The 14101-nt window shown below is 33.5% G+C and overlaps 2 protein-coding genes across 2 annotated transcripts in view; one reads left to right on the top strand and one right to left on the bottom strand.

Annotated features, from left to right (window-relative positions):
- LOC117112038 overlaps positions 1-11631 on the top strand; it is a gene marked incomplete in the record, with an annotated part of 15634 nt that extends 4003 nt beyond the window's left edge. Inside the window, 4 exon segments of the mRNA XM_033255092.1 lie at positions 5068-5252; positions 5984-6228; positions 7254-7367; positions 9342-11631. Coding sequence (XP_033110983.1) covers positions 5068-5252; positions 5984-6228; positions 7254-7367; positions 9342-9522 — 725 coding nt within the window.
- Positions 11632-12608: 977 nt separating this feature from the next.
- Positions 12609-14101, bottom strand: part of LOC117112047 (cyclin-G1-like) — a 7136-nt gene continuing 5643 nt past the window's right edge. The window contains exon 8 of the mRNA XM_033255103.1: positions 12609-13847. Coding sequence (XP_033110994.1) covers positions 13706-13847 — 142 coding nt within the window. The 3' untranslated portion in view covers positions 12609-13705. The remainder of the gene's footprint in view (positions 13848-14101) is intronic.

Below are 14101 nucleotides of genomic sequence, written 5' to 3'. Positions count from 1 at the left end.
GTGTAAGTGAAGAAAAAATAAGTAGAATAAGTAAATAAGTAGAGTATGGGTGAAGTAAATAAGTAAAGTATGAGTGAAGTAAATAAGTAGAGAATGAGTGAAGTCATTGAAGTAAATAAGTATGAGTGAAGTAAATATTCCCACTGGAAATTAGATAGACAAGGAATTTTTTGGTGTTTATTCTGTATTTGTTGACTGTAGTTTGTGTCTGTGTTATATTGTATTTTGTTAAAACCATATAGTTTTTTTCTTTATCCTACTAAATTTACTTGTTCTGGTGCAGTATAAAAATGTTGATTGTATTTTAATGATATCCTTATTGTTTTTAGATTGCATTTTTTCATGAAAGTTAAAAATATCGAAAAAAGTAATAACAGCAGTTGGTAAACTAACTCTGAATACAAATCAAAATAAAAACAGTACAGTTTAATCCAACAGTAACAACATAAAAAAAAACCCTTGCGCTTTACATAAACAGAAAGTTAAATGAACAGATGATCTACTGTTCTCGATTATGTGCAACTAAATAAATTATGTAAAATGCATGACTTGACGTGAGACATGCTTTTGTTTAGCATTAGGGCTAAGAGGCAGGGCCAGGGTTACCCGTAGAAGCCCACCAGAAAACAAGCAAGGTAAGATCAATTCTTGCTTATATTCTTGCTCTTGCCCCATCCTGGTGGTGGTTTCCTCCATTCAAAGGTTGCTTTTGTTGTGTAATTTATTGCAGTTTTTAATTTTTATATAATTATTCCTGGTTGATCTTTTCGGTAAGGGGTTATTACTGCTCCCGCAGAAGGCAGACTATGTTTGACAAATGTCGGTTAAAAGTGAGTGATACACAAACTTAATGTCTTATTTTGAATAAATTTAAACATGCAATGGTGGCAGGTTAACTAAAACTAACAACATTATCACAAAATCCATATTCTATAGTTGATATAAACTTACAGTATACAGGTATATGGTAAAAGTAATGTGGTATTTAAAGGTGCTAATAGAATTTTGAGACCTTCTATAAATAGTTGCATTGCTTCATTGGTGCTGTATTAGCTGCTTAGTGCTAGTGGGATTGTTCTTGCTCACTCTGTAGACCATTTCATCTGGTTTATTTTAAAACAGCGCCGCCAACGTCTCGCAACTTACTGGGGGAACTTCCATCAGCCTAGCTTTGCCTGAGCAGCTAGCTAGTGTCAAATAGAGTGTCGCGCGCACACTGGTAACCACGTAACGCAAAGTGCCATAGGCCTCTGTAAGTCCCCCCAGTGGTAGCTGCAAGGTTATTGGAAATTTTCATTTCAAATTTCGCGAAAGTGTTCTATTGAACCCATTAATCATGTTTTTTTTTTGGTTTTTTAAAATATTTCTTTCCTCCTTCATATTGCTTTAATCATTTCATATTAACATGTCTTAAAATTGTATAGTAAAGAACATAGCTCTGTGCAGGTTACCAGTAGTTCATTACTACAGAAATACAGGTAAAATGGTTATTATAATAATGCTTTGATGATGGTAATATTATAATAATAAAATCATTTATATAGTGCTTTTTCCAAAAATGATCAAAGCGCTGAAGTGTACAGTATAAACTTACGTACAATTACAATACCTCAGGATATAAAAATTTCTTCGATAATTTTTTGAAACCTGTAACTGATTTTGCTGGAAAACACAGGCCAAATTTTAAAAAGGCATGGTCACCTGATACCCGCTTCACCATAATATTGTGTATGGCAGTGAAGTTGATGAAGATGGTGATGATGATGATGATGATGATCATGATTACCAGATTCATTAGGCAATTTTGGCAAGACCAAAGTGTTTTTAGATTTACTTCTTGTACTTATATTGTGATAATCATAAAAAAATTAATTAAATAGTCAGGAACAGAGCCTTTTAAACATTTGAATGTCAATAAAAGAATATTGTGATCCCATCGCTGATTAACACGTGGCCAATTTAGTGATTTCATAAGGTCATCAACAAGTGTCCTAATATCTGCATCCAGAATTGTTCTGGCAAGTCTGTTTATTAAAACCTGAAGTGAAAGGTGAGCTAATGTAGAGTATACTGCACTGCAATAGTAAAAAAATGGTAAAAATAAAACTAAATGAAGGTGGTGATATTGATGATGATTATGATAATCATGATGATTATTTATTTTATTTGTTCTTTCTTTCTTTATACTGTAGGCATTTTCAGTACTATTTACACTGATTTTCAAAATGGTACAGTTTAAACATTTTATTTATTCTTTCTTTATACTGAATGACACTTTCAGTGCTAAAGCATTGATTTCTAAAGTGGTTCAGTATTAACAAATAAGAAAAATTAAATAATGAACATAAAAAAGTAACAATGAAGAAGTACATTTACATGGGGAAAAAAAAAAAATAAATGTATAAGGTAAAGGCAGTATTTGGTTTAGATTTTACAGACCTGGTATAAATTTTTAAATTTTGAAACTGTCATAGGTTTAAAGTTTATCTTAATATCATCTGAGAGTATATTCCAGAGCTTAGTGCACCAAGCTTAGTACATATGAAAGTTGTTTTACCTTGCATATTACTCCAAGACTGTTCTATACGAGTATTTTTACTTTCACTTCTAGTACAATGTGGGTGCAGACAGTCATTAAACATGAAATTCTGTGATAACAAAAATATATACGATATAAAGATTGTTTAACAAAAAATTAAAAGAATATAGAATGGATGGATTGTGATGATAATGGTAGATAATGATGATTATGGATTGTGATGACAAATTGTAGAACTCTATGCAGTCATAGCTCATGGTCACGTTGGCAATATGTGTACATTCTACATTAATATATTGCCCAAGCACAAATTGATTGACTATAACCTCAACTCACTGCATTATTCAGGTCCATGTCAATTTTCACACAGTAACTAGACCTACGGTAGCAATTATCAAAATAATTACAACTAAATCTATGAAGTCACCTTGGCAAAAAGTCTAATTTTGTAACACCATCAGCTGGAAATGTCAAGTTAAAGCCTAACACATCTCTGTTGACAAAAGTGTGTCATATGATTTACACAAGATTTAATGTGACAGAAAACTAACCACCTATTAGTACAAAGTGTGTAATTAACTGAATTAGCATACTGCTGTTATGCACTAAAGCTGATATTTTTAGGGTGTCAGTCTGTCTGTTCAATGGCATTTCCTGTCAATCATTTTTGTAAGGTTGTCACTATTGAGTTATGGATGTTTGAATCCATGTGTCCTGTGTGAAATGTAATACTGTTCTCTTGAAATCAACAAAACAATAATAATTTATCCCCTAGAGAACTCACCTCTTATATATTGTTAGCATGGTAATGCCTCCTGGTTAAAGTACATAGTTGCAGGCCGGGGGAAAAAAAAAAACATGATTTGTGCATTTGATCTATAAATTCAAAGCTGTACCTTAGCTCACTTGCAAAGCAGTTCTATCTAGAACAGTACACTTTTTTTTTATAAGAACACATTTTATAAGAACACTGAGGCTGAAATTGTTTAAAAATTAAGAAAAAAATTAGAACAAATTGAGGCTGAGGTAAAATTTCAAATGATATTTTTATTTTTAAAAACTAGAAAAACCAAAAAATCATATCTGTGGCTTACGTGCAGAAGGTGAGACTATGTACCCTGTATAATACAGTAGAGTAGGTGTACCTACCTGTCGCTTGGGATCATTTTTACTGGGGGATTTTTTTCTGGGGCCCTTTTTCAGAGGCCACTTTTTCCGAGGGCCACTTTTACCTACATTCCAGTACAGTGTATACTGCTGTACAATAATTATATGTGTGAAAAGTATGTAAAAGAAGAACATAATAAGAACATTTTGAGCAAAAATAAAACTGAGCCTGGGAAAAATTTTACTGGTTCTTTAATATAAAAAAAGAAAAAAGTGTAATGCTCATATTTAATTGGTGGGTATGAATCTAAGCTTATGAGCAATCAGGTTTTTGCTATAAGATAAAGTGCGCATGATGGTTTCCTGATGATGACATAATTAATGTCGAAATATTGAATCCCAGCACGATGGCGTGTATTTCAATACTTGGAGTATGTATTATACTTTCTTATGAAGTGCACAATTGGACATATTGTATGAACATGCACGGTAGTGACTTAATGCTGCTCTACACAAATCTTGCTGAGCCATTTTGTTTTAAGAGGAGGAGGGGGAGGAGGAAGGAGGGGGTTCAATGGACATAAATACACATATTTCTGTCTCGCCCTATTGTGAGCAATCTAGCATCTTAAAAAACTATAGTAAAACTCTGATGAGAGTGAATTCTGTATCAGTTATATTGTCTGACTGTGGGATAAAATGTGATATAAACAAAGACGTTTTCTAATTAGATTTGTTTTGACTTGGAAATGTCAGATTTCAGATGAAATGTCAGCCAAAGTACACCAAGTTGAGTAGACAGTCATGTGACCCAGAAGAGAAATCCCTTTACTCGAAACTATCAGCAATTTTTAATCCTCCATATATCGATGTACAAATAGCTACTGTACAAAATTCAGATTTTGGAAATTTGCCAAAAAAAATCTGAATCCAAGCACTAGTAGGAAACATTCTAGTAATTTACTGTAAATTAAAATAGTATCATAAGATGCAAGTAACTACAGAGACTACTCTTCTAACTGAACACAGTATAATTAAAACAGTAAAGTCTACTCATTGCAGCTTTTTCTTTTATTTTGCTCCTCACATTTACAACACATTCCTTACTAATATCCGGGGATGTGAAAACAAAGGATTCAAAACATGCTTCCTTGGAATGTTTACTTGATATTTATATACTTTGTCTTCAGCCATACCATCTTATTACTAATACTGTTGTTTGAAATACTAATGTATGTGGTTATATTTTATTTTGGCGATGCACCTTTTTTTGAATTATCAACAAGTAATATACGCTATACAAGTGCACAACCATTGACCATTTTATTTTAAGATGATAGATTTCATGAATAACATCATTTAGCATAAAATAAATGTTTTACTTCAGTGCAAATTTGTTTTTTTTTCCTTTTTTATTTTAGTTGAACATTCAATTGCTGAATTACCAAAGTGTATTCCAAGGGTTAAAATAGTCGACGTACCGAAGGGTGACGACCCCAACGTGTTCTTTTGGCCTCCCTGTGTGACGTTACGCAAATGCAGCGGGTGTTGTACCAGCGACCTCTATGAATGCACAGCTGTACGGACACAACCGGTCGTCATTAATGTAAGACTAACACACTATTGTTTTTGCCTTCAGCTTTCAATTGGTTCCAAAATTTTTCTTCTTAACCTTTTGTTGTCTTATCTTGACATTGATCTCTGCCTTCCTACTTTTCAAAAGCCTGTGTACATTAGAGGTTAAAGTTCAGAGCGGTTTTTATCCTCCTGGAGGCGAGATTAAGCTATCAATGTTTAATCTTGCCGGTGGTTTCAGATTTACCGCAACTTTTGCTTTACATCTTCTAATCCTTATCACTCACGTTTCAGTAATCTTTAATTTATTTTTGTATTTTCAAGTATTATTGTATGCTCTGACTTTTTTTTTAATGCCTGATGCAGATTATGCATATAGCAGACAATAGTAGATTCCAGCAGCTTGATTAGTGAGTGTTTCTGGAAGCCCCATTAAGATTCATTCATTTTATTATACTACAAAAACAAACATTTAATGCTGTAGATTAAAAAAAATAGTAATTATTATTTTTATTACAATGAATTAACATTAGGAAATACTCTTAATTGCTCTGGTGGTTATTGTTTGGCAGTTAAGGTGATCATCTTTCAATCTCAAAGTCCTGGGTTCAAATCCTAGAAACAGCTTGATATTCCCTATGACTAAATACAGCTCAAATTCTTAAACTTAGTAGTTGCTTACACGTCGGAGAATAAAAGCACTGTACTTTACCAGTTCATAATGAGGAAATAAAATAAATTTTCTTTCCGTATTGCGTATAGGTGTTGAAATATTTACCGAATTTCGGTGATGGTGGGAGAGAATTTGAGGAATATTCTATAACAATGGAGGAGGATGACAGTTGTCAGTGCTTGTGCAAGGTGCAGCAGAAGCATTGCAATTTGAATATCCATCGGTATGCACAGTGCTCTTGTCAGTGTATCAGAGGCAAGCAGACTTGTACAGACACCATGTACTGGGACACTCAAACATGTAGCTGTGTATGCAATGCCACTCCTCAACAACGGTAAGGATATTTTACCAATTCAATTGCAAAAAATAGTTTGTTCTATTGCCTTGTATGAGCCACAGTGGAAACTCTTTTATTCTTATACTGTGCAACTAAGGCATAGAACAGACTTCCGACACAAATTAAAATATTTAATGACCTCTAACTTGATGAAAACATAAAATTATTGAGGTCTGTCTGATCACCCTGTAATCTCTGTCTTCATCTAAATTAAATTGGTTGTTTTGTTTATGTACTGTCTCTTATACACATCTAGATGTGTATAAGAGACAGCCTTACTAATATCCGGGGATGTGAAAACAAAGGATTCGTCATTTACACCTTTATTTGATTGTAAATGCTGTTGCTTCTTTCAAGTATTTGACAAACCTATGATGATATATATTGATACAATGTTTGGCTAGCCTGTGTTCAACAGGTGGAGTGAAAATTTTAATATTTTATAAAATACAGACATGATTGACAGGAAGTCCTCGTACCAACTGTAAATGGAACAATATGTTTTGTTCGCTTTCTCAATTGCTAGATAATATGCTTTTAAATTTGATCATTATTCATTTGGTTGGGACTCATTCAACAACTTCAATAGAATACTAACCGCAGTTCCTTTCTCACGAATCAACCCTTGAGAAATCAAAGCTTATTTTTCTCTTAAAAGATGTTTTATAACTTTTTTTTTATTATCTCGCTTCTACATCATTTCTGCAAATGTTTTCTCACATTTAAAAAAGGTTCAGCTTTTTGATGAGACAAGCTTTTGGACAGGTTCGCTATCTATAGTTCAGATCAAAATTGAATTCTTTTAAAGCATTCTTGATGCTTGAAAATGGGCAGACCATCCAAACAATGTACCTCAAGAATGAAACCAGTTGACAATGGACCGTGGCCCGCATTTTACAACTTCAGTATACTGAGAGTATGCAGCAATCACATAAAATGCAGGGCCTACTGTACAGTCAAAAGGTCAAATACTGTAATATATTAATTGTGTTCATAAAATGTGTTTATTTTGATATTTTTAGGGTGTGCAGTAGAAAGCGACAGGTGTTCAATGAAGAGTCATGCCAATGTGAGTGCAAGAAACATGCCAGGGAACGTTGCCAACTACCAAAGGTGTTCAATGAGCTGAAGTGCAAGTATGAACTTATTTTATGTATTGCATTTTAATATACAAATAGTAATAATTATTTAGGTAAACAACACAGGCACCAAGGATTGTCAATAGCATACATAGCACTGTCCTACGAGTAGGTAACAATCCCTTGCACAAGACAAACATACATACACGATGGTTTACACAAACTAAATCTCAATATGAGGTTTAGTTAGTGCAGTTGTTTAGGTCTTGAGAAAAAATCCTGCAAATTGACAGGAATTGAACCTAGGACCTTGGGATTGGAAGGTAAGCATCTTAACCACCAAGCTATTCAACTCCACTCTAGCTATTCAACTCCACTCTAATAATAATAATATATAACAGTAACAAGAAAAAGAGTAATATCACAAATTTATATGGTGGCAATTCCAAAGTAACTGATGATAAACGCATTAATACCCTGGATAAAATCCATAGACAAACTGGCACAAAGTGCAACCTTCTCTGGTCCCTGGGGACTTTTGCAGGATTACACCACATATGAAACTACATTTAATGCCACAACATCTTCTAGGTACCCATTTATACTCCTTGGTCGAAAGAAGCAAATCTATCATAATTGCCTTGCCAGAGGAACAAATTGTAGAGAATCCAAACTGCGCCAACCACGCTGCAAAATTTAATTGCATCAACTATAGTTTTTATAAGGTTGCAGCATTTTGTACATACAGTATTCTACCTGTTCGACTACATTTTACTTTTTCCTCCAATCATTGTATCTCTCTTTCTTTATCATTGTGTTATTTATTATAACTTTAGATACTTACATGCAGGCTAAATATGAAGATAGACATTCATAAATTCTTATATGATTTTATTATTTTTTAATACCTATAGTATATGAAGTTGTCAAATATATGTGTGTGCACTGCAATAAAATAAAATAGATTACAAAACTAAACTATACTGCACAAATCCATTCAATCTTTTTTTGCATTGTTTGTTATGGGGTATTTTCATTCTTTCATGATATACATATTTTTGCAAATAGCCTCATTGAAAATTTAATTCAAAGGATAAAGGCTTAAATTCTAAAAGATTATAGTGATCTTTGCATCAGTTCGGGGTCAGCAAGGTGTTTCCCATATATTCCCGCAGTTTCTAATATTAACATAGCTTTTATCATTGATTTCTATTTCCAAAGGTAAAGCTACTTAATACCTTAGTCAGACGGGATTATAATATAATTATAATATGCCAAAGAATAACGTCATGACCTGTCTGGATTCTACTTTTATGATAGTTCACCATTTTGAGGTTTTAAATATCTAGTTCACATTCCATCAAAGCGAGTCAAATGGCCGGTTAGCAGGGGTGCCGCAAAATACAGCCGTAGTATTGGCACTGGTTCGAACGGCACGCTTGTCTATGGATCTGGTAGTAGAACAAGTCTTCTCGGATGTGGACTATAAACCATAGGCCCTGTGTATACAATGGCTCGTGTGCACTATAAAGAACCCATCATTCGAGACGAGTAGGGTGATACCCCGGTGTACTGGAACAGATAGCCCCTTGGTGGATGACAAGAGTTGCTGGTACCGGGTTACCGGGTAGCACAGACACGAAAGGACCCTTAGGGGCGAAGAAAATCATTGATCGTGTTCCTGAATCCACATATCAAGCACCCTGAGCATCTTATATTGGATGGATACGGTGCTACATAAAACTACACTATTATTATTATTATTATTATCAAGGAGTACAAACTGTTAACAAGGGTGAAATTAAAATCCAAAAAGTCAAAGTATTCTTCATCCAACAAGAGGAAATTACATTGCTTGTGCGCACAGTCAACAATTTTTATATTACAATTATTATGATTATTATTCGTGTCGTAATCGTGTCTAGTGTAAATGGGGCTTTACAGGCCTCATAAGTGCAGCCAGTTACCAATGAGTTACTTTTGATTTATTAATTTTAGAGGTTTACCTCGTCATCTTTCATATTATTTCAGATGTGAAGAAGTATTAGTATCCAAGACAACACCTACTTCTCAAATACGCAAGTGCGTACCAATTATCTGTCCGGTTGGCATCAACTTTGACCTGATATCGTGTCAGTGTGAACTAGACACAGAAACAGCAAAAATTACCACAAAAACATCTGTGGACATTCCTTTCAACGATCGCCCTTAATAAAGTATTCATAAACTTGTGCCAGTAACATTTGAATATTATAAAAATTAATTTTTCTTCTATATGAAGCAATATTAAGCTTACAATAAGGTGATCATTGGTGTAAACACAAATTTATATTTCCTGTAAAATAAGCTTAATCAAGAGCAGCTAATAAGGTGTGTGCTGTAGAAAGACGCCTTGGACTGAGCCCATAAATCATGTTGGTGGATGTCAATTGTTGGAGACAAACTTGTTGGATGCAATATTTTGTTTAATGCTGTTGTTTCGTAGCACCTGCTTTAAACTGGTCAACAACCCTTTTATACAGTACATGGATATGATCATAAGGGTAAAACTCTAAACAGTTTATGTACAGTAGCACAGTCATCATCAGAAGGAAAGAGCATTTCTTATTCAAATTTTCACAATTTTTAAAGGATTGGATAAGTTGAATGTTTTTTTAATTGTCGTCAGTTGCCTTCACTAGGAGACGTTAATTAAAATTAAAGAAGCCACGGGCTAAAGAGTGGAAAAAAAACAATTTTAACATGGGAGTTGTTTTTGACTAGCTGACAATTGATCAGTCTGGAAGAACACTGGCAAAACCACCACCAAAGGTATGTCAGACTCATTCAGAGGAGCAAATAAGAGACAATGCTTAAAATTCAACATCAAATTAAACTCAGGATTTCTATTTTAATTGTTCTAAATAATTTAAACAAATTCTGTATTAGATGGAGAGGACAGTGAATAATGATTGGCTATTGACAATGCTACTGAATATTTATTGGGTGATGATGGTACATCACCAAATGTTTGGGTGCTCATTGTGTGTATACAAAAGAAATCTGTGTGATTCAGGTGTGAATCAAACCAACAACCTCCAGGTAACTAGCCTGATGTCTTAACCACTTGACCACCAAGCTTACATTGGGTGGCTAGTTGATGAATTTGATCCCCAAGTAGCAGCGGTACTGCAATGCTATTTTGATGGCGTTTTGCGTCGGGAGAAATAATACGAAATGATGTTTGACCTACCTGACAAGTTTTAAGTACTGTACTAAATCCTCATTCCTATATACTTGGCAAAAAAAATGATTTTAATGCTGGTTTCAGATATATCTGAAACAGTCTTGTTTTTCAGTGTCTGTTAAAATGTTCTGCTGTACCTTAATTTCATATTGTATACCTTGCTTTAGAAATACAATTTGCATTGCTGTTATTCAGCTCTAAATATATGAAAATTAATATTTATTGATAACATTCTTGGTGATTATTGTATTTTAAATCAAATTTGGGGTGCTTAGCCAGCCCATCGGTATCACCGTGAATGTAACTAAAATATACTTTCAGTTAATATGTTTAATGTTAGATCCTTTCAGATTTGTATGTATTATGGATATAAATCAAATGTAAAGAATGTTTTTTTAATGAAAGAGAACTCAGCATCATTATTGAATTGATATGGCTGTCAGAATGCAATAGATTGAGTATTTGAATATACAGTTAAACTTTCCTGTCAACTTTGCATAAATCGAATAACTTCTAAGTCGAATTTATTTTACATGCCAAATTGTTGTGTTTTCCATTAATCAACAATCTGTAAGGCAAATTTTATCTAAAACAATTTTGCAATGACATTTTGGATTCAACTTAGGCAGGTTCAACTGTATTTTGCATAAATCAACAAATTGAACACAAAGGTCCAAAATTGGAAGAAAGGACTTCTGGGACATTGGTTAAATAAGCTTTCTTAATCCATCTAATTTCATTTTGCTGCACATAATTACATGAGACAATTGATAATAAAGCAGTGAAAACATGCAAATATTATAAATCTGTGGGAGATGGGTTATCTTCGGAAGAATCTTGCTTGCTTACGGGAATCTGTCTGAATTTCTGAGCGACTAGGGACCACTGTGAACATGTGGAGATAATGATGATGAAATTGAAAAAGGACAGATAAATACCACCATTCTTGCATTCTTTTTTATTTGTACAGTAGTAGTCTGGTTAATAGTACTGTAATAGGGTTACAAGCTGGAGTGCCATCTTATTTTTGTTGCATTGAAATATTAATGTCTCTAAGTCTAAGTTTTGTAAATGTATTAAACATATTTTGAAGCATTAATGTGAAGCTTTGATAGCTTTGTTTATATTGTACTCCTCCAACTATAAATAATATCACATTTTCACAATATAACATTCACAAAAACAGCTACATACATTTAACAATATTTATTACAATTTCTGATGACAATATAAAACAGTACTATACTTAGTAAAAAAAAACTACTGTATTACAGCTGTCTCTTATACACATCTAGATGTGTATAAGAGACGGAACAGCCTGGTAATTCGGTAGGCGGTAGAAAAGTGAGAAAATCGGTAGCCTACCGCCTAAATCGGTAGGGTTGGCAGGTATGCCAAATTGTTGTGTTTTCCATTAATCAACAATCTGTAAGGCAAATTTTATCTAAAACAATTTTGCAATGACATTTTGGATTCAACTTAGGCAGGTTCAACTGTATTTTGCATAAATCAACAAATTGAACACAAAGGTCCAAAATTGGAAGAAAGGACTTCTGGGACATTGGTTAAATAAGCTTTCTTAATCCATCTAATTTCATTTTGCTGCACATAATTACATGAGACAATTGATAATAAAGCAGTGAAAACATGCAAATATTATAAATCTGTGGGAGATGGGTTATCTTCCAGAAGAATCTTGCTTGCTTACGGGAATCTGTCTGAATTTCTGAGCGACTAGGGACCACTGTGAACATGTGGAGATAATGATGATGAAATTGAAAAAGGACAGATAAATACCACCATTCTTGCATTCTTTTTTATTTGTACAGTAGTAGTCTGGTTAATAGTACTGTAATAGGGTTACAAGCTGGAGTGCCATCTTATTTTTGTTGCATTGAAATATTAATGTCTCTAAGTCTAAGTTTTGTAAATGTATTAAACATATTTTGAAGCATTAATGTGAAGCTTTGATAGCTTTGTTTATATTGTACTCCTCCATCTATAAATAATATCACATTTTCACAATATAACATTCACAAAAACAGCTACATACATTTAACAATATTTATTACAATTTCTGATGACAATATAAAACAGTACTATACTTAGTAAAAAAAAACTACTGTATTACAGTACGTCTATAATAAAATATAGTTCTTAATGAATAATATTTTGATTAAATCATTTAATGTTCCAACCAGAATATGGTGTGCATTGGAGTTGTTAAAACAAGGCAATTTAACAGGATGTACATAGCACAATCTTCCAGCTCTTGATCTTATCTCTGGCTACAAGAAAAACCTTTGTACTGATGTCTGGAGATGCGAATTCTTCTGTGCACTTGCCTTGGCTAAAGTTATAAAATCTATAAATTACATTTAAATACTGTAGTGATAAGACACATTACTGTATTTGCAAATAATTTGTTGGAATTACTGAAATAATCTGCTCAAAAAGTAATTGATGCACATTAAATTACACATCTAAAGAATGATTTAACAGTCTAAGAACAGGTAGACTACAATAAAGTTAAAAAAATATAACCTATCTTGAAAATTTTAAAATCCTTACCAGTTATTAGAATTTTAATATTACTATTTCACACACAATTCACAATATCAAACTATTAAATAAAATTTAGTAATTTAATTTAAAAACATTTTTCTGGCAGCAGTGCTGAGGACTGTACACATTTACAGACTGAAGTAGTTTTACTGATTGACAAAATTATTCCTTTTAAAAATATAACAGTAACATTTGATTTTATTACAATCTTTCTTTTAAAAACAACCTTGCAACAAACTTTGGCAAGAGATAATAAACCCAATTTAAAGCAGGTTTAATCCTGCCTTCAAAGACCATAGTTTGAAAATACCATTTCCATTAGTGATCATAGGTTTCCATAGAATCGCTCACCTTATCAGCGACAGTCAACAGAGGTTGAACTAATCGGGGTGCATTGCTAGCTGCCCTGACGCAATCGGGAAAGCACCCTGATTCGTCTGCAAGACAATCGGCAAAGTTTAACCAGATTCAACCTTCCTGGCAACTGTCGGTGAGCAAATCTATGGAAACCAAACTTTACATGTCCATTGCTAAGGAGTTGAGTCCTATTGTGTTAAAGTATCTAATGGTGAATACTGTATAGCACTTGCGTTGCCATCAAAGATCATAGTGGACAAATGGTGTTGCCTTTCCAAGGAAATAAGAATGCACTTCTACTTTCTGGGCAAGACTCAAGAGATGAAGACTCGTTAGTGAAGACATCATCTGTAGGAGGACTCGTACACTCTGAGTTATCGTCTGATGAACTGTAGAATTTAATAGTAGTCATCATTATTATTAATAATTCAATGTTGTTTTTTGTTTATTGCTGAGAAACAAAAGTATAACAGAAGCCTACACCTATCATCACCACAATCCTCATTGAGTCAAGATTCTAATAAATGCAAGGTTATACAGTAAGTACACAGTGTGCACTTCTTTAGGTTAAATTCATCATCAACATCATTTTACTGGGGCGGATCCAGTGGGGGGGGGGGGGGGGGGCCACAAACCCCCCCCC

The sequence above is a fragment of the Anneissia japonica genome, unplaced genomic scaffold, assembly GCF_011630105.1.
Source record: "Anneissia japonica isolate Jap-2015-1 unplaced genomic scaffold, ASM1163010v1 scaffold288117_len521816_cov214, whole genome shotgun sequence".
NCBI classification, from domain to species: Eukaryota; Metazoa; Echinodermata; class Crinoidea; order Comatulida; family Comatulidae; genus Anneissia; species Anneissia japonica.
This window is presented reverse-complemented; position numbering and strand designations above follow the sequence as displayed.